Raw genomic sequence first — 27,944 nt, 5'->3', positions numbered from 1 at the left:
GACGTTGTGTAGTGTATACAGTAATAACAGTATAACAATGTTTCAGTTTGGATCTTTATTTGAATATCATATTTTAAGACATTAATTCATAGAGAGAAAATGTACAGTTATTGTTTAACAGCATAATTAGCTATATTAAATTAAGTACCATATTAAATGTATTTACATGCGATGCCATTAGTATCATTATTGATGTACAATTGTAAGCTTTATAAAAAAAACTGTACTTGTACTCGTACCGTACTAATCAGTACATTTAAATGCAAGAAGGATAGTGAAAAGTTTGCTGAACACCCACTACTTAACTTTATCTTTGGATTATGCAAACTTCATAATTTTTTTTCCAAAAAACAAAAACATAATTAGGTCTGAAATAGACTGCCAGCTATATGTTTAAAACCACCATTTTAAACTATCATAATATTTATCATTCTTACTAAAGTATGATGAATGACCTGCCCAACTCAATCCGAGCAGCTGAATCCATCTTCAAGAAAAGGCTAAAAACACATCTCTTCCATCTTTATTTGACCCTCTAACTCTAGCACTCTCTATTCTAATTCTTTTATCCATCTGTCTTTTTATAAAAAATAAAAAAAAACACACACGCACACACTTGGCCCTCTATCAATTGCATATTCATTCTCTAAGTGCTAGCTTTTCTTGAAAACCTAACACTAACTGTCTTTTTGTCTATTCTATCTATTTGTTTCTTATAAAAACAAACAAACAAAAAACACTAGGTTTCTTTTTTCTATATTCTATCTACCCGTTTTCTTAAAAAAAACCCCACCTTGCTTTGTGTACTGCGTTAGGCCAACCGAGACTTGTCGTAGCACATGCATGTTGTTGTTCGTTGTTGGTTTTGATTGTTTCTATTGTCTTCATTTGTAAGTCGCTTTGGATAAAAGTGTCTGCTAAATGACTAAATGTAAATGTAAAGTTGTTAATATTGTTAGTGGTTGAAATGCGATTGCAATCTCTTCATGAGAGTCCATTTGGGCCTCGTATCTGATAAGTTTCACCTTGTGGAGTCACAGGAAACACGTGAAAAGGTGCCATCCAGCCCATATCTTGATCCCTGGAGGAAAAAGTGGTGCAACTGCAATAAATCAATCTCTTATGATTCACCCACCTCCAACAATAGATCCACTTAGATCTATCCAAAGAGTCCAAGTAGTTTTTTTCTTTTACTCAGCCATTTTAAAATGAACTTTAACCTTAACTATCCACCAGGAGTGTGACATGCAGTATGAAAGTACAATGTTACTGACACCCCTATGAAGAAGGAAAGACAGTTTACCTGTGAAACTTTTGTCCTTTTCTTCTCAGAAATTCCTCTTCATCCACGGTCCAAACAGAACCTTTCCTTCCTTCAACACGCACGAAGCACTTATGAAGACTGAGGTTATGCCGAACAGCATTCTACACACAGACAGAGACACATAAATGACTTGTTAAATCATGTTACATCTAATAGGAGGAATAAGATTCAATTATTCTTAACATAAAACCACTGTAATGACACAGCCTGGTCATCACTTTCTGTCATTAATATAAAAGTTGTGAAAGTTTTCTGGTCTACAAATCGGAGGCTGTGGCTTTCAGGATTGGCTTGTGTGCAGTGAGTCATGGAATAACAAATATAATAGGATTACAGTACAAACAACGCATCTCATACCTTCCATGTAGCAGTGTTGTGACGAAAGTAGAAAAACATGCGGGTAAACCAGTGATAAATTTCATTCAGAGTAAGCTGCTTTTCTGGAGACTCCAGTATCGCCTAGCATAAAAGACAACTTTTATGTGGCTGACAGGAAATGAAAATGTAATATACAGGATGTTCAATTCAGCAGTACTTACCCATCGTATCATGGAGGCGTAGGTGAAAGGTGGCCTCATGTTTGTGAATTTATAATACTCAAAACTGGGGATAATCCCTATCGCCAGAAAAAAAAAAAAACACGCATGAATAAAATAATTTGATAATATACTGTAGTGTTGTGTGTGGAGATGAAATATGAATAACTGGTAATCAGAACCAGTATTTTTGTATAGTTTAATTTTAATAGTAACAAATGTTTGTGTGCTGGATGACCTGGTATAACTTGTGAGGTAGAGATCTGCCAGTATCCTTGTGTTAGCGCTTCAGCTGCCGCCCTGTCACTGTCATAGACACCATTTGTGTTCTGACATGCTGCAGGCTGCAGGAGTTCTGACAGATGTCCTGACTTCTCCACACTGTTACCATCCTAAGATCAGAAGGAGAAAATTACATCAATACATAATCTGGACATAAAACATCATCTGGCTTTCATCAAGCCCTAGAAGCAGGTAAAATCTAACCTCAAGTGACAAACAGAACATAAACAGATCCCACTGTCATTATGGAATAATTTGATTAATTCACACAGGGTTTTGTCTTAGCTTTTCTAATACTCCCTTTTTTACTGTTGTAGACTGGCTAAAGATCATTGTTGTCAGGTGTGACCTAATTTCATGTCAGCTTTAGCTGGCAGACAGATGGCCTTGCAGTTGTCTCAAGAATAAACTGGTGTGAAGACAAAGTCATAATCCACTTACAAATCATGATTATAGTCCATTCTTCAGTATGCTTGATGGTTGGCCAGCAGGAGATGTTTGTGGAGGCAACGTTTGGTGCATACATTCCAAACCTACTATTTGTTCCTGACTCCCTTTCAATAGCATTATACATGTTTTTTTTTTAACTGAGGAGTGTAGATCAATAAATGTAGCTTTTCTTAGAGCATTAATAAGTCAGCTTGCTGGGAAGATTTTTTTTTTCATTTGAAAATGTGTGTTCTTATTACACATCTTAAAATAGCAATTGTCTTGTAACTCTTCCCAGATTTATGGGTGGCTAAAATCATATTTATGAACTCTGTGATTGCCAGCAACTGGCCGCCATTTACCCTCTTAAGCCCGAGACACACTGCATGATTTTCGGGTGTCCCAGACGAAAAATTGGCGTTATGAAACAATCGTGGTGAATCAGAAATCGTGCAGTATATCTCGGGCTTTAAGCAGCATAGATTTGACCACTTGTTTAGATGTATTATACATTTCAAAACTAATTTAATACAAGAGAGCTTACCTCAGAGGTAGATTTGACGTCAAACAGGTGTAGCTGCATAGCCTGCAGTTTCTGTCTCTCAGCAGTCAACTAACAGTAACATTCACATAGTAAATGTAATGCAAGGCCATAAACATGCATCCTTTTATAATCCAGTTCTTATTATAACCTCCTGCTTTATGTATCATTAGCTGCTGTGGTGCATATTAAATTGGTTCTGTATTTCCCACATAAACTGGCTTAATATAGAACAAATTGTTGTTTTTGAGCTCTGGAGTCGCATACCTGATTCTCCATGTATTGTACTTTGTCTTTCTGCGTCCTCAACTGGCCTATACTTCTGTCCCCAGGAGCATGGTCAGTAGAAAGGTGTCTAGATTATGGAATATACATAAAGATGTACAGATATCAGGTATTGTTGCAATTATTTAGTAAATGATTTTGTTAACTCCATAAGTGTCTCACTTTAAGAAATGTCCATATTCTTTGAACACTTCTCTGCTCTTTGAGCACCCAGGCCATCCACATTGTCCTTTAACACACAGAAAGCCACCAGGAAGACTGTATTCATGCCTAGAGATAACCATAAATGCTTAGTACCATACGGGCCTTATTTATTTGTTTGTGTGTTTATGTTCTCAAACCAGATACCCACTTCCCAGTATGCTCTGTGCTGCCAGGCTGAGAACTTTCTGATTGGCTGGTGTAAAGTGGCACACGGTCTGACAGGTCACTGTCAGGTTCTGTCTTACACACAGTGTCCACAACCCAGTCATGAACACCACAAGCTGTGGAGCATTATAAAAAGTTTAGTGTCAGAGATAAATGATTTCATTTGTTTTGATAAAGTACAGTACCAGTACCTTGTGGGAACGGCTGGTTGCCTTTGCGTAGTACTGATGGTCTGTGCTGTCTGAAATGTTTGCTTGTTTTATCACTGGCAGTCTAGATAAAGACAACAGACAACTCATGCAAGTTTTTCTAGGTACGGTGTCGCTAGGGAAGTGAAACCTTTTCTGACTGAACTGTACCTGCTGTTGTAGAGTGGAATTTTGAATGTGAGATGAGCCAGAACCTCTGAAATCACTGTCCAAGGAAGCAGATACCTTTGAAATCACAATTGGAAAAAGATACATTTTAAGGTTTGTTTGATACAGCGCTCACTCTTTCAGTACAATGCGCTACTTGAGCTGTGAAGTTCTAAAGTGTGTTTTAGGTGGAATAACTCAAATCAACATTCATATAATATCATTTAATATTATTATTTTGTGCAGTAATGCAGAAATATGTCAGTTTCCGGTCTGTTACCTTGGTAGCCATGAGTTTGCCTGAGATCAGAGATGAACTGCTTCCTCTGACCTGGGTCTGCATGCTGGAAAAGGTAGAACGGTCTTCCTCTTGGTACTGATTTTGGTGACTACTCCAGTTATCTCCACCTTTGTGTGTTCCAGCACCATTTTGAAGCATTCCTATTTAGAAATATGAAGATATAAAAGAGGTCACAGTTGATTAACTTTACCGTTCTACTGCGTACTAAGAGTGAAATGAATCATCCCGAGCACAAACTATTTCCTGTGTAAATGCATGCACCTTTGCTTTGTTTCCAAATATAGAATAACTGTACATATTTGAATAAAACTTGTAAATGTATGGAAGTTGTTTTTCCTTCTTGTTTCACTTTACAGGTGTTTTCTGAACATAAACCACACTTCACCTTGAGTAGGCCCCTTATATATAAACTGAAGAAATGTTTTCCCATTCTGTGAAGCAAACAGTTTTGTCAGCTAAATCAAGCAATCTTTTATTGTACTTATTTGATATTACATATTTTACAATATGGCTTAGCCACAAAATATCTCCTCAACTCAAGTTATTGAAAAAAGTTATTTGAAAAAACCTTCATCTTTGGATTTTAGAGCGCCATTGTTATTGCGGTTTTTTCTGAACTTGTTTAAGAAGTCATGTGTTGCTTATTTCTCATTGACATTTGACATTAACCACATCCAGCCTATGATAAATGTCACATTTTTTTCACCTGGGGGGTTTTTCAAACAAGCAACTTGACTTGATGAGGAGGAGAAGAAGAACCTTATTTTGCAGGTTCTGAAATGTTTTACAAATATGCTATAAATGCTTTTCATCTTGAAAATGATCAACTTCCCATGTTTGCAGCACATTTTATTTTTATGAGCCTTTTTCTGCAGTCCTCTGTATCATTAGTCATTGAGACCAATGAGGTTTACATCAGCAATATGCAAGGGTGTCATTTTCCATTAATTGGCAGGATTAGTTTTCAGTGTTGTGATCGTGTACTTAGTGAATGTGCATTGATTTTTATTTGTTCCTCTGAGGGTTTGACCTGAAGATGATATTGAAAAGACTGGGATTATTCAAGGCAATGAAACTCATTATTCATCTCTCAGTCTGAATACGGTCTTCTCTCAGTTCCAATCACTGAGATCAATTCCCTCAAAATATGAGAATAGTCTGGACTGACAGCAAGTTTCATTTTACAATGATGACACTTTAGAAACTTCAGTATTCAGTAAAATCAGTTTTAGTTTCCGTGTTCTGTGGAATTCATAGTCACAGTGATAATCACCAGCTCTAAGCTGTGAGCCAACTAAATGCAGCAAACGCCCATCAAATATTTTCAATTCGCACACACGGAATTAAACCTGAAACTTATAATTAATAATAATAATTAAAAAAAATACAGATATGGAACATAAAGACAATTCTGGCCTCAATTCTCTCCCACAAACATAGAAAATTTCATTCTGACTCACTTTTTTTCCACTGTACCCACTCATTTGTGTTAACACAATATGATATGAATCAAAGACCAGGATATCTGAGGTACGAACTGTACTGTAAATTGAAGTCAAATGATAGTGTTTAATAGTTGGACACCCTGCTCCACCCAGTTCCATCATCGTGGCTTCTTATTGTTGGAGGTCAAAATTAATTGATTAATTCATTAACGTGACATCTACTACATTATCTGTGATAATTGCTGAAGATATGCAAGACGAAGCTAATTTTGCATTAAACAGTGTTATTCTTGGGCATTCTCTAGTATTATACAGTAAGTAGCAAGGTAAGTGCCTAAAAGATTTCTATGCTTGTGAAAATGACTACCATGTAACATGTGAATGCATATATCACAATTTATCTTTTTATTGTTATTATTATTTACTTAGACAAAAAAAATGTATTGGTTATTGAACATAGCATGAAAATAATTATTGGCCTATTGTATCATTCAGAGTAGTAATATCGATGCATCTGTAGAATTTTATCTAGTTTTTCTAATCATATTTTCCAATATATAACTTGGTTTTCCAATCACTATCATATACCAAATCATACCTAACTAGCTAATGCCATCATTCTTAAAAATAACGGTTCAAACCAAGAAACATTTCACAGCCTGATGTCAAAGTAGTACTTTTTCAACTTCCTCTTCTGTAGTTGTGTTGAAAACCATGATGAACTGATGTTTTAAAGAACACAAAACCAACATACAGACCTGAACTAATCTCTTTGAATCTTCAAAGAACTGTATAACTCAACTTAAGAATCCACCACAGCCAAAAATGGTTCTTGCTGAAACGTGGATTATTTGCTAAAAGATGCCACAAAACCGCTACTTTTAAATGTGAACTTAATTAGGCTACTTGGTTAAAAAAAATGTGAATAAAGAGGTGACCTTTTAAAAGGCAAAAACAGCCATCAAAAACGTATTTCGTGTCAACCAAGTTATTTTTGCACCTACTCATTTTCTCCACATGTGCAGCTCTTAGCTACGCAAGAAGTGTATTTTTAGAGTTGTATAACTTACCCTTTACATCTGTTGTCTGGGTGATCCTTCTTTAAGATGGAACATTGATTTCACACACATTAGTTTAACTAATACATGATGCAATTGCTATCATAACTGCGAAGATCGAAGTCTCTTTTACCTCCCACACCTTTCTTTGTCTGCGCTTTTCCTTGAGACTGTCACTCTGTGTGCTTTAACGTAATCCTTCTCCTCAGCAAAGGCCTTTGTGGTGCCTCTGAACAGCAAAGAAAACCAAAGACTGAGTTGTCTAAGATGCACAGACCTCATTTGCATCTGCACTTTAGGAAAGCACACTGTTTGGTTGCTTGTCTCTTTTTCCTATGCTGAGCTGTGTTAGTTTGTCAGGTTAAAAGAAAGTACAGCATAATGAAATGTTATGTACATTGTCACATCATCTGGAATTACAATGCCATTTTAAGTGTAAAATGAATCACAATTAATTCAGTGGTTGGTTTGAGAAATCTAGCTTTAAAATATGCAATGATTAAAATGATTCAAAACAAAAGCATATTTTGAGTATTAAAATGAAATAAAAAATAATGTGCATTTGATGATGCAATGCTGTTCATAATTTAAAAACACACAATAACTTAATGATCTTATTCTCAAACACTGCTGTCATACTGACAAAAAATCTTTATATTCATTTAAAGCATAAGCTTCAGTTTTGGGTTATAAAAGGACTGATTAAAAGTTTCTCTTTTTTTCTTTAATTTTTTTTTTTCTGAAAACAAACAAATAACTAATTAATACAACCAGGTTGAAAGGAGGGACAAAAAAAAGGTTGAAAGGAGAAAAAAAAAAAAAAAAACTCACCTGTTGTGCGAGTGTCAGATGCAAGTGAGAGAGCAATTATTAGGTTGAATGTTCTGGAAGATGTTCAGGTCACCCCTTTTATAATGTTTAGCATGACATTTAGTGGAAATTCAGCAAGGCTGAGTGTTTCCCCACTGGGTGCTGGCGTGTGTGTGTGTGTTCATATTGTACACTCATGTGTGCATTACAGAGTGTGTAGTAACTGCTAGTCAGACTGTCTCCATATCTTCTTCAGAAATTATGTGGCAATTTGTTGTTTCTGTTACCTATTTTAGAAAACCCATTTTTTTCTGGGTGATTACTTGGGATTTTCTACACATAAATGTTTTATAGATAGTTGTCTTTTTTATTATTACTTGGGATCTCATACTGTATGTGCATTGCTGACTGTGAATATTAAATAAACAAATAAATTATTCCTCTGGTGTGAATGAGCCAAAGCCCAAATTCATCTTGAACATCTTATGTGCTGTTTTACCATGAGACAACAATGAGATTCTACACATTTGCTTTAACAGATATTTCTAATTCGCCACATTCATTCTTTTTGATTTCAAAACATCTTATTGTATAAGATAAAACGTATTTTCATGGATCAGATAATTCATGTCAGATTTCATGACTGAGATTAAATGAACAAAAATAATAATTCTGCCATATACCCACATAAATAAGGGCCATGCAGCGTGCCACTTTCAAATGAAAATCTGGTGAAGTCCATTCCGGAAGACTGGAAAATGAGATTGCAAAGAAAATAACCCATTACGTGTTCGGAAAGTCCGTTTGCAGGGTTTGTGACGTTGTATTCGGGTTCTGGGGGGGGGAGACTGAACATATGTACAGGGTACATAGTCGATTAGTTTAACAGAGGAAAAAACATCCTCATCCTGTGGTTGAAAAGGTTATTTGAGTGTTTTTGAACAAATTGTTCTTCAATAATGACACTCCCAAGCACATGTACCGCATGTAGACTTACAAGACGACTTCTGTCTTTTCTGATACATATACGTAACTACATACAACTTAAAAATATTTTTGAAGATGAAAACAGAGTAGATTTGACATGTATCTTAACAATAGGTAGATCAATGTTAAAAAACAAATGATGCTTGAGGTCATATTTATAAAGTCTGAAAAGTTCACATAATATGAAATAGATATAGAATATGTAAACTGTTAACGTATGAATAAACATTTGGGAACTGGTCATACTTATGCATTATGTTTTATGTTCAAAAATTCAATTTGACAATTTTTCAATTTACAAGCCCAATTTTTATTGAGCTGTAAACCTAAGGGATAAATGTAAAACATTTATGAAAAGATGATAAAATTCTTATATTGAAAAACATAAACTAACAGTTACTGTGTCCAAAAACTTTTAAGGAAAATGAAAGATTTGCTTAATAAAAAGCAAAGACTTTTTTAAAAATATAACTTCACAGATTGCTCTTCTTTCAGCTCTTCTACATTCATTTATGACTTTTATAACATATGTGTGCCTGCCGAATTCAATAACATCTGATGATGACATTTAGAGACAAACAATGAAAATGTTTGTTAAACCACTTCCAGGTTCCACATTTTGTTTTATTATTTGTCTCTAGTACACAGATTATAGCATCATGTAGTGCTATGTACAATATTATATTCCTAGTCTTTGGGCAAGTTTTGTTACAGAAAAGGAAAATAAAACATTTGGTAGGCAAAAAACCAACTGATTAACCTAAAAAAAAGAAAAAAAAAGATCGATATTAAAGAAATGGTCATTTCTTTCAGGTATCTTTGAGCAGATACTCATAAGACAGGGTTAGTTATAAAAGTACTAGTCACTGGAATACATACAATTTTTGAGACAAAGTTGTGTTATTTTTTTTAACCATGTCTGCACAATAATTTTTCTATTTTAATCATAGACCTTATATTTGCAGGAAAATAGGGGGACGCATTCAAATCATGATTATATCATATCCGCATTCAACAACAATACCTGACAGGGGTGTGGAGAGTTGTAACAAAACCAGTCCCCATTGAAGACTTTTTCTATTTTCTTGATTTTTCAGCATGCCTAGACAGACAGAATAAAAGACAGATGTTTCAGAGGTAAGAGTTGGATTTATTTTAAAATGCAGTAGATATATAGGTAACATGCAAGTAAAGGTAACTTCTTGATACATATTACAGCTGTTATGATGCAAATTATATGTATAATGATGGTTCATTTTTTGAAATGGTTATTATTTTCTGTCATACTGTTACAACTGACCCTAACTAGTTTAACAGTTGCAACAATGTAACTCTTTGTATTCAAAACCAGTTCTTTAATCTGCTTTGTAATCATTATAATTGTGACTGACATTTGTAGCAGATAGATAAAGATATTTTGTGTTAAAATATAAGTAAAAAAAAAAAACACAAAAAAACCCCTCAGGGGCGTTTTCCCGGACAGAGATTAAGCCTAGTCCTAGACTAAACCAGATTAACATATATATTATTTCTCTGTCAATAGTCTCAGACTTAGCCTATAGTCCAGAATTGAATAGGCTGATTTCCTGGAGGAAGACTAGATCCTTTTTGGATCATTGTTCTGTTGGAAGATCCAACCATGGTCCATAATAAGGCTTTCTGACCACAAGACTTAACTATTGTCTGCAATTATCCAGCTGTGATCCTTGGAGAGTCTTTGGCCATTCAAACTATCCTCCTCACGTTGCATTAAGACAATAGACACAGACAATATACTGTAGGCAGGTTTGTAACAGATCAGAAGGATAAACAATACAGATTTATTTTCACAGTCCTCTTTGATTGTACTTTTTTAGGGTGCCAGTATAATTCTGACCACGACTCTCTCTCTCACTAAAAAAAGACGCTTTATGCATAATATAATGAATAATAATAATGAAATGTTGCAAAACTGACAACAGCTAATTGCAATAATTTATGCAGGAATTCATTACAAAGAGATTCCTATGCATTCCTTTTTTATTATTCGACAACTGATGTGTGCAGTTTACTTTGCTTGCTTTAAAAAAAGTTTTCTCTTGTTTAGTAACAATTTTTTGTTTATTTGCTTTTGTTGTTGTTGATCTGTCTTTTTTTTTCCGCTGTTATTGTTTCCCTTGGATTTGCTTCTCAGTTCCATTCAATTTTAAGCTTTTCTTGGTTCATTCCATGTTTTACAGGCAACCGTCATGCTAATTCAGACTAGCACGGTTGGTTTTAAATTAAACTAGTTTATTTTAGTTCAGGACTCCATAGTCCAGGAGGTAGTAATCTGTTTCAGAAAGTCATTTTTTTAAACCAAGATTAACCAATCTAGATTAAACCTACTCCTGTCTTAATTTAAACCCTGTCTGGTAAACCGCCCCTCAGAGTTATTCATTGTTAAACAAAAATGGATACAATCGTGGTTACCCTCTATACCAGGGTTCCCAAACCCGTTCCTGGAGCCTCCCCACTGCACATTTTGCATGTCTCCTTTGTCTGACACACCCATTTCAGGTCTTGGAGTTGCTAATAATGAGCTGACGGGTTGAATCAGGTGTGACTGATAAAGGATACATGCAAAATGTGCAGTGTTGGGGAGGCTCCAAGAATGAATTTGGGAATCCCTGCTCTATACCAGTGGTTCCCAACCATTTTCCTGGAGGCCCCCCAACACTGCATGTTTTCCATGTTACCTTAATCAAACACACCTGATTCAGATCATCAGCTCATTAGTAGAGACTCCAAGACCTGAATTGTGTGTCAGACAAAGGAGACATGCAAAATGTGCAGTGTTGTGGGGCCTCCAGGAATGTTTTTGGGAACCATTGCTCTATACGCAGCAAGCCAGTCCCCTGATACTACCTGCTGCACATATTGATTTCACTATATTAAGCAAGACTGACTGCTCCATCTAGGATAAAAAAAAAATGCTTACCATTAGCTTAAAATAGCTTACCAATCAATAGCTCTAAACCAGTAATGGTCCGTAATCAAATATGCCAGATTTTCTTTCTCACCACTGGATCTCGTAAGCTTCATGATCGTTCTACTATAATGTTCATTTGAAGCAGCTGCACTGGACTATACTACAAGAAATTAATTTAACAGACCTTTACATTTTTTTTCTGCATAAACTCTGCAATCAGTGACAGGTAGGCAAGCTATTTGCACAGGGATTTTTTTTATATACATTTATATTTTTATGTTTTATATATTTAATGTTTATGAGTGAAAGAATTGGGCACTAAAACGGTTTTTAACTGCTTTTCTTCGTTCACTTTTGGTATTTCATAATTCTATTTATTTCATAATTCTTCACATATCACGAATCAAAACTGTAATTCTGCTGTTGGTAAATGGTGTGCATCTCTAAAATTCAAACCAGCATTTTAAAACTTTGTTTTAGAGCTGTGGTCTCAAACTCAATTCCTGGAGGGCCACAGCTCTGCTCAACCCTAATCAAACACACCTGATCCAGCTAATCAAGCTCTTCAGGAATACTATCAACTGGCAAGCAGGTGTGATTTGGAGCTGGTTGGAGCTAAACTCTGCAGAGCTGTGGACCTCCAGGAATTAAGTTTGAGACCAATGGTTTACATATTCTTGACAGCAACACAAAGTATTTATTGTATTCTTTGCCGAAAATGTCTTTAAATGAATTTAAAACAAAAGAATGGTTGAGTTCAGATTATATAATCATCTCATTATTGTTTTGATTATTAACAGTAATTTTATTATATTCATAATATTATGAAATTACGACAAATGTATTATCATACTATAAATAGCCTTATTTTAGCCAATAGATCGATATTTTTTATTATTGTTGTTATAAGAGTAGCAACGTGCCTTTTTTAACCAATATTGTCTTTTATTACTTATTTTGCGATTAATATTATACGATTTTTCTCAAAGCAAACGGCAAGCACACAAACGAGCGTGTCTTTAAACTTTAAAATAGTAGTGGGGGGCGTGTGCGATGTGGAGCGGCCAACAAGAGACCAGGGGAGGGGTATACCAACAGAGCCCGTCTTCCTCCTGACCTCTGAAAAACGATGGACGTGCCGCATCCTGCTAAATTTAGACACTTCTTCGTGTCTGTGCACTATGAGCTCCAAACTGCAGTTCTCGTTTATGTCAATAGTTTAGGCCTAGTTCGGTCGAAACGACGTGACAGACCCTCGCGGGTCTCCGTTGGCACTATGAGCGGCAGCTCGGTCTGACGGACGCGCACCATCGCGGTAACGGCTCCTTTCATGTTTACGCGGCTTAGAAACAGACATAATGGCGCAGGGGAATAACAGTAATTTCCTAACTATCCCCTCACAAGAGGGTCTTTTCAAGACGGTGAGGGTCGAGCGTTCCGATGACAACAGTGATGATGAAGATGAGGAGGAAACGGAGGAAGACGTCAGGCTAATACCGAGGTCTTCTCCTGTTCCCAGAAAGCGTGGCTCTTCGATCGCGGATGAAACCGCAGAGTACATGCGAATACGCCTGGTGTTGACGAACAGAAGAGTGTCGTTTGCAGACAGTACGGGAACCGAGCTGGTTGAGGTCAGAATGTTTGTCCCGTTTGATTCAGACGAAGAGGACGATTCAAGATGGGAGGAAGAGGAGGCGCGGTACCGAAAAGCCTACCGGGAGCCCACTTACCGTGTATGGCCGGAGTTCCAGCCGCTCACCGGAACCGAGCTCATGCTCGCTGTCCACACCAACAAGCTGGAAGTGGAGAGCGTGACATCTGTGCCAGATGAGCCTCTGTCATTCGAGGTGTTTATTCGTGTGCTCAACATTTCTTTTCACAAATCAGTCTATGTCCGGTCCACGATGGATGGTTGGATCAATCACTTTGATTTCCCAACCGAGTACGTCCTGGGCTCCAACGACGGCGAGACGGACAAGTTCTCCGTGAAGTTGGCCTTCGCTTCACCGTACCTGTTCAACGGAGCGCGGATTGATTTTGTTGTGCGCTACGAGACGCCAGATGGAGAGTTTTGGGCGAATAACTCTGGCAGGAATTACTCGGTAACTCTGTTACAGTCGTATGAGGAAGAGACAGTCCAAACCACCACAGCAGACACAACTGAGCTGAGAGGAATCCTAAAACCTCCCAGGTACCGGTAAGTGGGCGTCAGTGAACTTATAACACGGGTCAAACCCTGTTGTTATATCTGTTTAGCCAGCTATACTGTTACTGTTAATTTAGCCGTTTAGCACGGATAAAACGATTAATTTAAGCAATGTCGTACTAAAAACGTTAGTTTTTCTAAATGGCAACAGGGCTTGCTGTGTGTGATATTTCTTAATTGATTGCTTTATCCTCAGTAAACGTACCTTTCAAACAAAATAAATCGAGTTAATTCAGTTTTTGCCCGCCAACAGAGATTTTTAACTAGGGTAAGGTTTTAGATTTGGAAGTGGCCAAGCAACGTACAGACTATTAACTGACCTGGAATACCATAGAGGCAGACAAACAGTGTTCCTTGAACACTTCATTAGAGTTCCACTCCGGGTTTTGCCTTTTCCACTCTCTGCTTACCTGTAAGAGAGAAACCCTTCACCGAGAGATACTGGAGGAGAGGTTGCAAAAAAGCGCATTTATATATATATTTATTTATTACCGGGGTTCAAGCACTTTAGGCATTTAAGCACATAAGGTAAAAGACATTGTATTAACATGGCTGTAACGACCTAAATCAATGATTAAAATAGCATTTTTTGTAGATGCAGGTAATTTACCAAAGAAATATGATTAAGTCATTACTGTTATAGCGCCACCTAGGGTCAAATTTACATTAAATGCATTTTCAATAGAAATGTTTTTTGGAGGTATTTTACTGCTATAGCACCACCTATGGTCCAATCTTGATGAAACTTTGCATGATTGTTAAGAGTTATCTGACAAATTTTCACCAAGTTTCATAAACTTGAGTTTTTGTTTCGGTTTTATTGGCTTTTGGGTATATTTGGCCATGCCCCTTTTCTAAATGACTCGGTTGTAGCTAACCAAAGGACAAAATTCAATTAATTTTTTTTTTTAATTATTGATAGAGAGTCCAGAGAATTGTGCTGCAGTGGTTTGATCGAGATTGAGCGAAAAACCTAGGACTGGTTTGCAAAAGTAGGTTAACACAATTGAGAATTAATGAACTATTTGATTGACAGCAGTGGTTCTTGAGGCAAAGTTTCTCAGCATGAGATCTGTCAAATATGGAGATTAAGTGTACGTGTGCAATATACAATCATTTATGTACTTTAAAAATGCAATTTCGCCCCCTAGTTGCCGATTTCTTTCTAAATTCTTACAGAACTTTAGGGCCATGGGTTGAACATGCCCACCAATTTTCATTCCAATCGGCCTCCCTTAACGTTGTCTAATAGGTGTTCAAACTTCATTGGTCGGTGGCAGTCATGTTTTTTGAGATCCGCTAATGTCCTCATACACACTTATGGCGCATTGGACAAAGACACTGCATACCAATTTTCAGGTCAATTGAACTAACGCTTGCGTAGTTGTAGCCATTTTTGTTTTTCCATCTTATAGCGCCACCAAGTGGCAGAGCTATGCATTTTTTTTTTTTATTATTTGAGCAAAGTTTGGACTCTTACATGTGCACATAGTTTGGTGAAGATATCTCATTCTGTTCATGAGTTTTAGTAAGTTGATTTAATGCAGCGTCTGTGCAATGAACCTTTTCTTAAATATTTAGATGCAGTCTTTGCAGTGTCACAAGTTTTCATTTCCTGCTGCTAAAGGAGGAGAGCCAGGGAATAACAAAGCTCTTGAATCGTGAATTAAACGGGGCCTTTTCTACAGCTTTTTTTTTTTAAACAATTATTTCCACTTTTCCACCTACGATAATGAAAGTTTGAGGAAAAAAGCAAATGAGTGGCATTTTTATGTACATTGTCATGGAACTCCTGTTTTGTCAGGAGATAAAAATCAGAAGACGAGTTTCGACCTACAGTTCCATACAGACTTGCAAGTCTTGCTTGCAACCTTTCCTCAAATGTCAAGTCTTGTTTCTACTACATTGCTCAATGCTACAAATAGAAGGTCATAGAACAGGATGCCAATCGAACTGCTTCGTGCACAAAATACTCGAAATATGTAGCGGTGACTTAATGAAAGGGAAAAGATTGTGCAAAGATGCACATGACCAGAGCATCTGACTATCATGCTCATCAAAACCTTTCGGTGATGTATGCAAGAACGCATGTGTGATAAATGGACAGGTCCTTATCCCTTCATAGGATCTGACATGCAGTTTAAGCGTGAGTGTAGGTTAGACGGTATCACCCACAGCTCTGAAAAAAGCATCTCAAGCTCTGGAGGCGGTCCCGATATTACCATAGTAACAAATGTCACCGAGGTCACAGTTATTTTCCATTTAGTGAAACAATCATGTATACTTCTGGCCGATGGATTATACTTGTACTTTATAATAGTTCACCCAAAAATAAAAATTGTCATTATGTACTCTCCTTCATATTGTTCCAAACCTGTATAACTTTGTTTTTTCCAGAACTTAAAAGATTTATTGAAGAATGTTGGTAACCAGTTTTGATTAATTCCATTGAATGGAAGTTGTATTTCTCAATCTTTTGTTTCACTGAAGAAAATTATTCAGGTTTGGAATGACGTGCATCTGACATGAGGGTGAACATTCTTGGCAGAACTATCCCTTATAATATGTAATATTCTGTGAGGAGCAACTAATAGTCTTCTATTAATAATGATTAGTTATACAGATTAAATCTATACTCTTCGTTTATTAACGCTCTTTATTGATGTGTGCTGCTGAAGAATGATTGTTTTGGTGTGTGTGTGTGTCTTCTTTTTAGAGCTGACATTGGTTATGATGACTCTAATGACGGAGGAGATGGTATGTGTTCATAAAGCCATCCAATAGCTTATTTATCTCAGGTTAAATAAGAAACATTTGCCAGGTTAGTCTTTTTATGTTTCGGGATTCTGTTTTATTTTTTCAGCAGATCTCAGCAGCACTGAGTGTGAAGTAGTGGAAAATCAAGCGTCTTTTGCACAGCCGGTTATAGTTCAGCCAGAGATCGACATCGAGGTGAGTGAGGTTTGCTTTGTAATCACCGTTTCTAAGTGCGCCTGGAATGGCAGTCGGAAAAAGACACCGTGTATTGTGAACGTACAAAAAAAAAAAAAAAGTTTAAACAAGTTTTTCCCTTCTTTACTCTAACCTTTACCAGATTTCCATGACATGATTCGTGTGCGGTTCACACTTTTGTTTTTCTTTGTTTTTTTTTAATTGACCCCTATGCTGTTTAGACATTCTTACAGTGTATTTTTTTGTATGTTGTTACTGTGTTGGTGTACAGTTATTTATCTATCAGTGATGTCTTCTGATTTAATCAGCGATTTCATTCGTTTTAGTTTATTCTTACACCCAGGATTCCTGTCTGTCACTATTGCAGCAAATGCAGAGCTGTAGTGTTTTTCAGAGCAGACCAGGCTAAAGATAACTCCAGAATCCAGACATAAAATTAAACTTAACTCATTGATTGCCTATTGTCTATTTAATACTAGCTAAAATTCTAATGATGTGGATTTTCATCATACCTGCATACTCGCATAATAAAATTCGCTTGTTAAAATTCCCACCGACATTTCACTGTCCAGATAACCACTTGCTTGTCTATTTGCAGTGTGTCAATCTGCAGCTGTTTTAAGTAACTGAATCTGGTATTTACAACAATAGTATCACTATCTCGGCTTCTGGTCTGTGGTCTGCCCTTTACAATAAATTGAGACGCATTATTATTAATTTACCAGAGGCCTTGGACTGATGGACCACACAGAAATTGAATTATAATTTTTGTTCCAAACCTGTATGACTTTCTATATTCTGAAGAATTTTGTTAACCAAACAGTTTAGTAAACAAGCAATACCATTGGGTAAAGACACAAATCTTAAAATGTTCTACAGAAGAAAGATACTTATACAGGTTTGGACCGACATGATGGTGAGTAAATGAAGACATTTTTAATTTTTGGGTGAACTGTCCCTTGAACTGTTAAGCCTTTAAATATATAAAAATATGATTTTAAAATATTTAACGATGTAGTGTTTTTAAGAAGTTATCATGCTGACAGTGTTACAGCTTTTTGTAAGTTAGCTAAACGATGTCAAACAGTTGTTGCTTAACCAACAATTATTTAACCTATGCTCCAGTATATATCTTATTAAAAACAAGATGTGTATTTGTTGATTGTTTTCATCTGTCTACCTGAACAGCTCATTGAAGCTTCAGCATCAACTTAGGTAATGTGCACGTGACTTGCTAACTTATTGCTAACTTGTCAATTTCACCCATTCATCGTGTTGCATGTAACATGCATCCTGTATTATGACCCATAATTTGATATCAAGATCAACCCTGCAGAAGCTATTCGTGTTCATACTTGGAGCTAAAAAAAAAAACCTATAATCTTAGCGTATGCTATATATTATGCTCATATAAGCAAAAAATATACACCATTTAGTCAATTAGTGTGATTCTTATTTTATGTTGACATTTCCTGATATTTTCAACTTCAGACAAACTGCTGTGGATTTTTAGCAAAAGGTTGGGCTGATTCATTGGGCTCCTTGGGCTGTTTTCCCATAGAGCATTTTGGCAAGGAGTCATTGGGAGGGAAGTAAACACAAAACTGTAAAAGTTATATAAAACAGCTAAAAAATAGCAGTAGAAATTGTATTTCTGTGTTTGTATCATTGTATTTCTGCGTATCATTGCGTGTTTACCCTGAGATTTACCCTGCACAACTTTAAGCAGACAACATTCGTAGTTAAACAGCATTCCCCAAACATTTTCAACATCACTTTTCTCATTGTTGCTTTTAATTCTTGTGTAATTTTGTCACATGATCTTGTCACATCACATTCAGAACTTTTAAAGGTTTTTTCCATTAGCCTAATCTCCCCTCATTGGCACAGGCTTCTGGGAAAAGCCAGAAAGAACTGGCACTTCATGCTAACACATCACTTTCCTGTTTGCACTTGGCATTATAGGTAGTTCAGCTATTTTTATTTTTTTTAATTCTGTGAAATTATTTCTATGTCTTCATATTCATTTTTCTTTATTCAATTATCTTTTTTTAACCTACAATTATTAGTGTTGATAAACTGATATGGTCAAAAAAAACAGCATGTATTATACATAAAAAAAAAAACTATTTATACTAATATCAGTAGACAATTTGTGCTCTTAATCAGCGCTGGTGTCAATTATAATAATATGCATTACCAAATCCAATTTCTCTTGATTCTCCAACTAGTTGCAATCAAGAAATGATTACAGCAATGCATATTGAATTTCAAGTTTGTGCCATTCATCTTACACTTTTTGTTAGTTTGTAGTAATTCAGCTTCATGAATGCAAAACAAAGTGTTTACTGCCTACAGTATACATTCTTGATTCTTTGGAATCCAAGATTTTTTTTCCTGTTACTTTGCTCTCTGTTGCAGACTGCCAAGAATTTGTCCAGTTCTCCAGAGTCCACCAGGACTTCCTCCACAGCAGGATGTCCTCAGTCAACTTCAGATACTCCCCTTGGAGAACCACTAGCACTAAAGTCAATGTCATCCAATAATATACCACAAACAGAAGAGTCTGGACTTCAACCGTTAACTCTATCCATCCCCCAGTCACGTTCAACACAGCAGTTCTTAGAGCCACAAGATCAAGTCTATAATGTTGGCCCTTCCTTGTCCCTTCCACTTCCTGCAGTCCTCATACACCATTATGATCACCCAGAGACAACCAAGGATGAATTTGAGGATTCTAGTAAACGTGACCAATCTCTTCATTCACAGAAGGACGATTTCCACAATGAGATGTTAGCAAAAGTGCCTTTCGAGTTAAGCCAACCATCACTGGCTGGGTTTCCAGACATGCCACTAATCCAGGAAGAAGGTATTAAGAATGTTAAGGAGAAGGAAGTTGTTGTAGAAAAGGACGCTATATTGGCAGATGTGCTAGAAGAACCAAGTAGGAATGTAGAAGATAAAACGGGGACTTGCTTTCACATGTTGGAAGAAGCCAAGCACCCTCCATCAACCGAGGTAAACAATGCAACTAAAGATATGGAGAAGCTCAATTTATCAGAGGGAATACAGCACCCCCTGGAGGAAGGAATTCAAGAACAGAAAGTAGAACTTGTCTCTTCGGTCCGAGTCGATACCATTAAGACGATTGAGGCGGAAAGTACCAAGATGGATGATGAGGAAATGGATGGTTTGGGAGCTTCCTGTTTGTTCCCATCTCATTTAAGTCCCACAAGACCGGACAAAGAATCCCAAAGTTTACTCCATCTAGACTCTGATAAGTCAGCAACCATGCAACATCAGCAAGAGGAAGAACTTGTCTTGGATCCGAGCATGTTGGCCTCAGTCCACCCTGAGGATCCAAAACTTGATCACCAAACTATTACGATGTGTATTCCAGAGCATTCAACAAGCAAACCAGAAAATCCAGAGCTGATCAGCATTTCTGAAACCTCACCAACAGCCTTCAATCTTCAGTCTTCAAGCGTTAACTCTTCAGCAGAAGATGATTTAACTTCTGAGGGTGATGAAACGTCTACTGCTCCATATCAGACATGCAAAGACCCTGAAACCCAGCACACGCTGCCAAGACCTGGCACTGAACTATCTCAAATATCAAAGGATCAGAGGACTGTTTCTCTGAACACGTGTCTGGTGGTCTCCGCAACCTTCTTCAGTGCTGTTATTTGTCTGGCTGTTGGGATTCAAGAGCCCAGTGTTTTTCTGTGTGTGGCATTATTCCTGTTGTCCCTCTGGTTCTAAGTTCTATGCCAGTTTAATTTCCCCCTCCATCTGTTTCTCCTACAGAGCCTTAAGACTTTACCTTCTTCCTCTTCCCCCAGTGCCTTGAGGAATTCCAAAAAGATCCGGTGTTTGTGGTATTAAATAGAGTTAGTATTTTTGAGTTGAAGCTTTTGCTTGGTGTAGTAGTTTATTATTCAGATTGACCGTATAAAACTGCAGTGGCTTATTTGCAACCAAAAATAATAGTTTGAGTAAGCAATGTGTGGTTTAGCTGAATGACATCACTGTGTACCTCATACATGATTGGCCATTGGAAAGTGGCTCAGCTCATTAATTCATACTTACCAAAATGTCTATTTTGTGAGTTTCTCTCTCTCTATATACATCTATCTATATATGCATACAGTAGCTACAGAAGATTGCATTTGGCTCTTTTATGGGAGTCCTTTGTGAGTGGAATGACTTGATGGTGCACGGATGTGGATTTATGTGTGATAAGATGTGGTGAGACTGGACAAACAGTGCAGGTGATTTCAGAGCAGAAATTTAGAAAACTTTGTAAGTTTAGTTAAATCTGAGGTTTTGCTTGTTCTCACTGAGGAGTTGGTCTGTGTAGACATTTACAAACTAAGCAGAGCATTTATCTAGGTAAGAAATGTTTAAAGACACTTGCGTTTGTTTATTCACTTAATTTCACTGTGAAGGTGTTTGATGTTGTATGTGGTTTGATTACACATTCGGTCTATGAACTTAAAATGAGTAAATGTGTTAGTCTTGAAGAGTATGGAATTTTACATCTCTGCTTCCTACAGGGTTAAAAACATTTAAAGTTGCTTTCTTGTCAGTCAGCAGACAAGTATATGGTGTTTTGCAGTGATCTTTAAAAGCGTGTCCCAAGCCTCTGATACCCCAAAAGGTCACGCATTGCACTGAAGTCACGGCATCAGGTTACTGGGTGACTAAACACCATTGTAGGCAGAGAGGATAGAACCGTTCCTTTTGACCCTTGATTTCCGTCCAAAACTTGACACGAAAGATTTTATTCACATTTTATTACTTTGCCGTCTCACTGAATAAATGTGCAAACAAGGTTGTGAACACCTTCTGTGCTAAATAATGAAATATTCACATGTATTTTATGTCGAAGTAGAAATAAAAGTTTGTAACTGATAAAAATGGATCTGTTTATTTCACAGCTTTGTGTATAGCCCTTCACATAAAGATGATCAAGCTTGCTGTTAATGTCAACCAAAAAATGAGAAATTACCCAAACTGAAATCAATTAAACTTTGGCATTAAACAGTTATATTCACAGAGCAGTGGAACTCATTATACAATTTAATAAACAAGAACATAGTTTGTTGCTCATTCATGAGTGTGAGATAAATGTGAGGTCTGACAAGGCATCCTGAATTTTTTTTTTATTGCAAAACCAATAAAAAACAAGTGGTAGCCTTTAAATATTTACATATGCACAGATTTGGTTGAACGATAGTTATATAATTGTGTGAATTGATTTAAGTGAAATGGTCCTGAGCATTGGTTAATCCAGAATTCATCTCCCATTAACCTACAGCACATATTCCAGCTTCAATGTCCAGTTCTGAAAACCACCTGAGCTGTGATTTCCAAAAGCATAGCAAGCATAAGTGGAATGATGTATGAACCGCTATCAACTATGCTTTTGGGAAACACAGCCCTGAATAGTAGTCAGACCTGTGAAATAACCAAACTTAAGCATCAGTTTAAGCCCAGCGCTCAAATACCAGTTTAACATTATGAATATATATTTTTTAGACTATATACACACATAAAACAGAACATTTTGTATGCGTAAAAGGCAACATTTCATGTAGGTCCACCTCCTCCAGTCTAACGAACTTCCCGTTCTGTGCATTAATAATAAAATGTTGCCCCCTGGTGGAAATTTGAGGTCAAGAAAAAAAATTAATTGCAGGAAGGACATTATAAATTTTTGATTGTTTGCACTGGTCTAAAGATATTTCCTAAACATAGGGCAAAAAATAAGACTACAAGAGTTTGTTGGAAAAAGTAAAAAGATAATCTGTTCTATTAAAACAGATAAAGCATAAAAAAAAAAAAATAATTTTTTTAAGAATTCCATGGAGTCAAAGCTTGATATGAATTAAAATATGGGTTTAAAACAATTACTGAAAATATATTTTTGTACTTTACAAACGTTTGTAACGGACAAATTGAAAAAGTAATGCTACATTTTATACACTATTTAAACACAGAAGACAACAATACTATGGAAAAAGTTGAGGTTGATCTTGGGGAAATAAAACAAATTCTTAAATATATTTAAAATTCAATGAAGCATTTCAAAACACCTCCCAAAACAGTTTCTAAACTGCAGATGCTTTCAACATTCACTGGAACACATGATCTTCTTTCAGTCCCTATTTAGCATGGACTTCCTCTAAAAGAGGTACTTTCGACATGTCGGTACCCCGCATTTGCACTCTACGCGCATGCGCTTTTTAGGAGAGCCTGGGAGTCCCGTCAGACTGAAATTAGAATCCATCTTCGTGCTCTCGGCATCTACTGGATCAACTATGGAAAAAAATGAACGTTTTCCATGAAAAATACAGCATTTTTATTGAGAAATATATAAAAGTTAATGTAAATTTAGTTAATGATTCTACCATTCAATAGAACATTAAAGAAAAAATACAATAAAAAAGTAAAAACAGTAAAATTAAATAACATGAATATAAAATCAATATTAAATGTTATTACAATTTAATCTGTTTTCTATTTAAATACATTTTAAAATGTAATGGATATCTTTGATGCAAAGCTGAATTTCATTAGTCATTACTCCAGTCTTCAGTGTAACATGATCCTTCAGAAATCATTCTAATAATGATTTGGTGCTCAAGTAACAAAGGTCTTTACTGTCACTTTTTATCAACTGAATGCATCCTTACTGAATAAAAGTATCAATTTCCTTCGAAAAAACGTGATCCCAAACTATTGAATGGCAATGTATGAATCAATCTAAATAATAGAATGGTAAAGGCAGTGTCACTTGATATGTTGTACACGCTCTTTTTCAAGAAAGTCCCACACTTACTTTTCATATTGTAGTCAAATGTGAGTTCCTCTCCTGCCTTTATCCCACGTGTGGCAAAGAACGCTATTCGCGGCAGCCGCTCATCCAGGTTATCAATGAACACATTATATACCTGGAGGTTGGGGTCACACTGAGGAGAAAAAAGAAAACATTTGTGAATTCAATTGACTTCCCTCAGATAAAAAGCTACAGTTTAACTGCTATCAAGTCAGTTGTTTACAAGATGATGCAAGGATCTCAAGACCACTCACACTGTGATTGACAAAGTGAGAGATGTTTCCATAGTGAGCAGCATCCACGGTGTACTCGTCATCAACGTAATCCAGATCAAAAAGATAGGTGGCGCCTTCTTTATCATATATGTGACCTCTGCGTTCGGCTTCTTCTGTTGTAATGATCTAAACAAAAGAGATAAAAAGAGGGTTTAACAATCATGAAGCCAGACTCCCTTCTGGGAAAGACAGATAAACAGCCAATCAGCCATCACAAGGAAACTAAAAAGTTGATTGATAATGCCATTATCTACCAGTGAAGCAAAACATATTGCAATGAAACACAAAAACCTTAAACTGACACAACGGAACACTGAAGGTGAAAAAATTTTACATCTTGTCTAAGCCACAGTGACTGGGTGCCAGCAATGCATACATATATATATAAATAAATACATATAAAAATCTGATCCGTACAGGAAGTAAACATATAGTGCTTCTCACCTCCCCGACGTACTCCATAACGAAAGTGTTCTTCCGAATGCGCTCCACGGTCTTTACCCCCCATCCCCTTCCATTGTCTGTCCTAAAAATGCAGAGGGAATACTGAATTCCCCTCTGCACCACTCTGTTGGGGCAGTCGATCCCGCAACGGCAGCGCTTGTTGCATTCGTAAATGGGCAACCCGGGCCGAATGCGGACTTGGCCTAACTCATTGTAAGCAAACTTGTGCTGCGATGCGCCGGCACAGCATCCCTCCACAGGGTTTTCCAGGCAGTCTGTGCATTCGCAGCCCACGGATACCTCATTCAGCAAGATCCCATCACCCACTTTATAGTCGTTTATGTAGGTGAAGTTCTTAGGTGGGCCTTCCAAGTCAACCTGGTTCCGGACGTAGATGTGGCCCTTGTGGGTGCCTAGGCTGTTGAGGTGTGTTTCCCATCGTTTAAGGGTCTGTCGGAGTTTGGCCCGCTGGATGAGCTGTGACACGGTGGCGGGGTCTAAGCGACGAGGGGCAGCACGCTTCTTCTGTCTCCGCATCTCTGCGTTCAGGTCCTCCCAGAACTGGTTGAGAAGATCTACGCACTTCAGGTTCTTCCGTGGTTCCCATGTGTTGCTGGATTCAGGGTAGCCCTTCCATTTCACCCAGTATAACTCCTATGAAGGGGTAACAGGGATGGTAGTGAGCTTAGACACATTTAGACCTGGGGCCAGTTGCATAAATATAGCCACTATTAAGACTGAGCTAGTCTGACCAAGTAGTGGTTCGTCAAGTGGTCAATCAGTCAAATGTTTGGGCTCAAATTAAACCAAACTTTTACAAGAAAAGTTAATATAAGGTGCTTTATTGTTATTGTACACGATACAACAAAATTTAGAGTGATTTAGAGCACACTTAAACATTTATACTATAGAAAAATGAAAATATGAAAGACATTTAGGTTCATTAAAAAAAGGAATGACATTGTGACAATATCATACTGTGCACAACACTATATACAATAATAAACAAATATACTGCCTTAATTAATTAACTATATATTGAGATATACATAGTTATGACTAGACTTGAAGAAATAGTTCATCCAAAAATTAAAATTGGTTGACAATTTACTCATGTCATCCTAGATGTAGAAAAGTTTTTTTTTTTTTTTTTTTTTTTTTTTTTTTTAGAACAGATTTGGAGATTATTAGCATTACACCACTTGCTCACCAGCGGATCATCTGCAGTTAATGGGTGCCGTCAGAATGAGAGTTCAATCAGACGATAAAAGCATCGCAATAATCCACACGACTCCAGTCCATCACTTGACATCTAGTGAAGTGAAAAGCTGAGTGTTTGCAAGAAACAACTTGAAACCGTCGGTTCTGGCCAGAATATCAATCCATAATACAGAATTTACAGACATATATTTTTAGACCAGTTTTGGCTTGTATATGGTGCTTGATCTGTACATATGTCTCTCCTGATTCAGACAAGATCACTTTTGACAGGAATTTTAGGACACAACAGGTATAGTAAAGTGTCTTAATGATAAATCTGTTTATTACAAACACACAGCTTTTCCTTTCTAATGACATTTAACTGATGGCCTGGAGATTGATTGGATTTTTGTGATCAGCTGTTTGAACTCTCATTCTGACGGCACCCATTCACTGCAGAGGATCCGCTGGTGAGCAAGTGATGCTAAATTTCTCCACATCTGAGGGTGACTAAACTGTCAGCAAATTTTCATTTTGGGATGCAAGATTCCTTTAAAAAACTAAAAACTAAATGAAGACTAACTTGTAACACTAGTTTAAACAGTTTTGCTTTGATAAAACTCATTTTACCCATCATGTAATAGAATTTACTTTGACATGAGTACATTTATGAGCCTGACTTTTAACCTCACCTGTACTATTTGTGTCTTATCATCATTGATGATTTTCTTTTTGTAATCGCAGAGATATTCCACCTCATAATCACACAGGTTGTGCTTGTTGATGCCCAGCTCTTCGCACTTCACCCCTTGCTCTCGACAGATCACCTCCAGCTGGTCCACAGTAGCGATGCATGCTACCCTACAAACTTCAGCTACAAAATATAATTAGATGTTAATTGCAAGAAAAACACAGGTAAAATGTGGGATGATAGACATGTGTGCAAGCTTTAGATCAAGAACTGCACAGCTCTTCAGCAAATAGGCTACTTGATGTCCTCATGCCTGTAAACCAGAGGATTGCAGAGAATTTCGGAGCTATTATTATATTATTATTAAGCTCTTTAACTCAGGGAATAAAGCTAATAGTTCAGGTTTGTCCTCAAGACTTACTAAAACAGAACAGAAAACCATTATTTAAAATTGTACTAATATTAAACAATATTACCATTTTTACAGTATTTTTGACCAAATAAATCCAGCCTTGGTGAGCATACACAATTTTCCAAAACTATAAAAATTACAGACCTCAAACTTTCTAACATTCAAGATTAATTTGAATTTGCATTGCCTCGGTCTAGAAATTCACCACTGTTAGCTTTTTCTAACTAGCTGTACAGTTTTGGAATGATATTTATTATGGAAAGTGCTTTTCAAACAGCTGTCAATTAAATTGACAATCCTATATTCTAATATAGGCTTTAAAAATATATATTGCTATCTTGCAAATATTTTCTTTGACAATAGTTTAACATAAATTAAGACAAAATTACAGTGACAAACAAAAGCAAATCGTTTAATTTAGGAAATTAACAATTACCTGATATTATGTCAAACAAAGCATATATATATATATATATATATATATATGTGTTATATTGTAGGAAGGGGCTCCTGACAAGGGGATCATCGTAGTTGGGGGTCTTTGGCATTAAAAAGCTTGAGCCAAAAGCAACAGCACAGATAACACTAAAAAAACATTGAACAAAATGATAGATACAGATAACTTTTAAGATAAAAACCCTTACAGAAAAACTCCCATGCATCATCACTAACCTATGGGCCATTTAATAAATTGTCTAAAGATTAATCGTCATAAGCAAAATGGACAGGAGATTCAGTTAACCTAAATGAATTATGTAAACAACGACGTAGGCATTAGATTAACATTTTGCGGGTGAATTATGTGCTTTATGATAAAGTGTCCAGTGAACAAACATGTTGAGTAAATCATATTCCTCAAGAGATCGTAAAAGTTACGCTAAAAGCTAAACACTGAAGATTACTCTAAATACAGAGTGTGCTCCTCTTTGCACCGTATGTTAAGCTGTACAACTTTACAAAGAAGTCGATGCAAGAGAGACAGATGATTTCACACCGAGCTTGTTTGAATGTATTGCATGAGCGCGCGGTGGCCATAACATCGACCTACTGTGAATCTGTATCAACAACTTGCAGCAAAGATTCTTCCAAAACGGAGAGTTTGATTCCGGGGAATCTTTGATAAGATGTCACTTAACTAACAACTCGTGAAATGCATCAGACATATAGCGTGTAAACCGTTGTTTCTGAACGATTAACACGATATATTCTTACCTTTCAAATTTTCCGCCATCTTCCGACCGCCGCCAAAA

At 36.6% G+C, this 27,944-nt stretch overlaps 3 protein-coding genes across 6 annotated transcripts; 1 reads left to right on the top strand and 2 right to left on the bottom strand.

Moving 5' to 3' along the window:
- Positions 1 to 43: 43 nt before the first annotated feature.
- Positions 44 to 13,861, bottom strand: LOC306848523 (forkhead box protein P3-like). 3 transcript variants are annotated; one of them, XM_079383126.1, is made up of 14 exons: positions 13,404 to 13,861; positions 9,748 to 9,825; positions 4,403 to 4,563; positions 4,126 to 4,200; positions 3,958 to 4,039; positions 3,750 to 3,882; positions 3,560 to 3,667; positions 3,380 to 3,467; positions 3,116 to 3,184; positions 2,099 to 2,252; positions 1,864 to 1,940; positions 1,682 to 1,783; positions 1,304 to 1,425; positions 44 to 1,081 (listed from the first exon to the last, which is right to left on the bottom strand). In XM_079383126.1, exons 2-14 carry the CDS (start codon positions 9,821 to 9,823, stop codon positions 985 to 987), a joined length of 1,344 nt encoding a protein of 447 aa, XP_079239252.1. In that variant the 5' UTR covers positions 9,824 to 9,825; positions 13,404 to 13,861; the 3' UTR covers positions 44 to 984. The 3 variants fall into 3 exon arrangements, with proteins under 3 accessions (XP_079239252.1, XP_079239254.1, XP_079239253.1); XM_079383128.1 differs by lacking the exons at positions 9,748 to 9,825; positions 13,404 to 13,861 and adding exons at positions 7,060 to 7,155; positions 7,758 to 7,839; XM_079383127.1 differs by lacking the exons at positions 9,748 to 9,825; positions 13,404 to 13,861 and adding exons at positions 6,939 to 7,155; positions 7,758 to 7,809.
- LOC306848522 (uncharacterized protein) lies at positions 12,707 to 21,746 on the top strand. Of its 2 annotated transcripts, none has more exons than XM_079383125.1 (4): positions 12,707 to 13,870; positions 16,596 to 16,636; positions 16,746 to 16,831; positions 19,253 to 21,746. In XM_079383125.1, exons 1-4 carry the CDS (start codon positions 13,032 to 13,034, stop codon positions 20,591 to 20,593), a joined length of 2,307 nt encoding a protein of 768 aa, XP_079239251.1. In that variant the 5' UTR covers positions 12,707 to 13,031; the 3' UTR covers positions 20,594 to 21,746. The 2 variants fall into 2 exon arrangements, with proteins under 2 accessions (XP_079239251.1, XP_079239250.1); XM_079383124.1 differs by having other exon boundaries at positions 12,745 to 13,870; positions 16,743 to 16,831.
- On the bottom strand, positions 21,741 to 27,944 carry LOC306848524 (histone-lysine N-methyltransferase SUV39H1-like). The gene is made up of 6 exons (XM_079383129.1): positions 27,907 to 27,944; positions 26,284 to 26,465; positions 24,392 to 25,045; positions 23,927 to 24,073; positions 23,676 to 23,805; positions 21,741 to 23,152 (listed from the first exon to the last, which is right to left on the bottom strand). The coding sequence occupies exons 1-6, from the start codon at positions 27,923 to 27,925 to the stop codon at positions 23,019 to 23,021; spliced, it is 1,266 nt and encodes a 421-aa protein (XP_079239255.1). The 5' UTR covers positions 27,926 to 27,944; the 3' UTR covers positions 21,741 to 23,018.

The sequence above is a fragment of the Barbus barbus genome (assembly GCF_936440315.1).
Source record: "Barbus barbus genome assembly, chromosome: 28".
Lineage (NCBI taxonomy): Eukaryota > Metazoa > Chordata > Actinopteri > Cypriniformes > Cyprinidae > Barbus > Barbus barbus.
This window is presented reverse-complemented; position numbering and strand designations above follow the sequence as displayed.

Excerpts from the sequence above, each read along its gene's own strand:
- LOC306848524 (XM_079383129.1), bottom strand. Across the intron at positions 24,074-24,391 it reads TTATGGAGTACGTCGGGGAG|ATCATTACAACAGAAGAAGC; the intron begins GTGAGAAGCACT and ends TCTTTTGTTTAG. Across the intron at positions 23,153-23,675 it reads ATTTGACTACAATATGAAAA|TTGATCCAGTAGATGCCGAG; the intron begins GTAAGTGTGGGA and ends TTTTTTCCATAG.
- LOC306848523 (XM_079383126.1), bottom strand. The coding sequence starts at position 9,823 with ATGCTGAAAAATCAAGAAAATAGAAAAAGTCTTCAATGGGGACTGGTT. Across the intron at positions 1,941-2,098 it reads TACCTCACAAGTTATACCAG|GGATTATCCCCAGTTTTGAG; the intron begins GTCATCCAGCAC and ends TTCTGGCGATAG. Across the intron at positions 1,082-1,303 it reads AAAGGACAAAAGTTTCACAG|GGATCAAGATATGGGCTGGA; the intron begins GTAAACTGTCTT and ends TTTTTCCTCCAG.
- LOC306848522 (XM_079383124.1), top strand. The coding sequence starts at position 13,032 with ATGGCGCAGGGGAATAACAGTAATTTCCTAACTATCCCCTCACAAGAG. Across the intron at positions 16,637-16,742 it reads CTCTAATGACGGAGGAGATG|CAGATCTCAGCAGCACTGAG; the intron begins GTATGTGTTCAT and ends TTATTTTTTCAG. Across the intron at positions 16,832-19,252 it reads AGCCAGAGATCGACATCGAG|ACTGCCAAGAATTTGTCCAG; the intron begins GTGAGTGAGGTT and ends TCTCTGTTGCAG.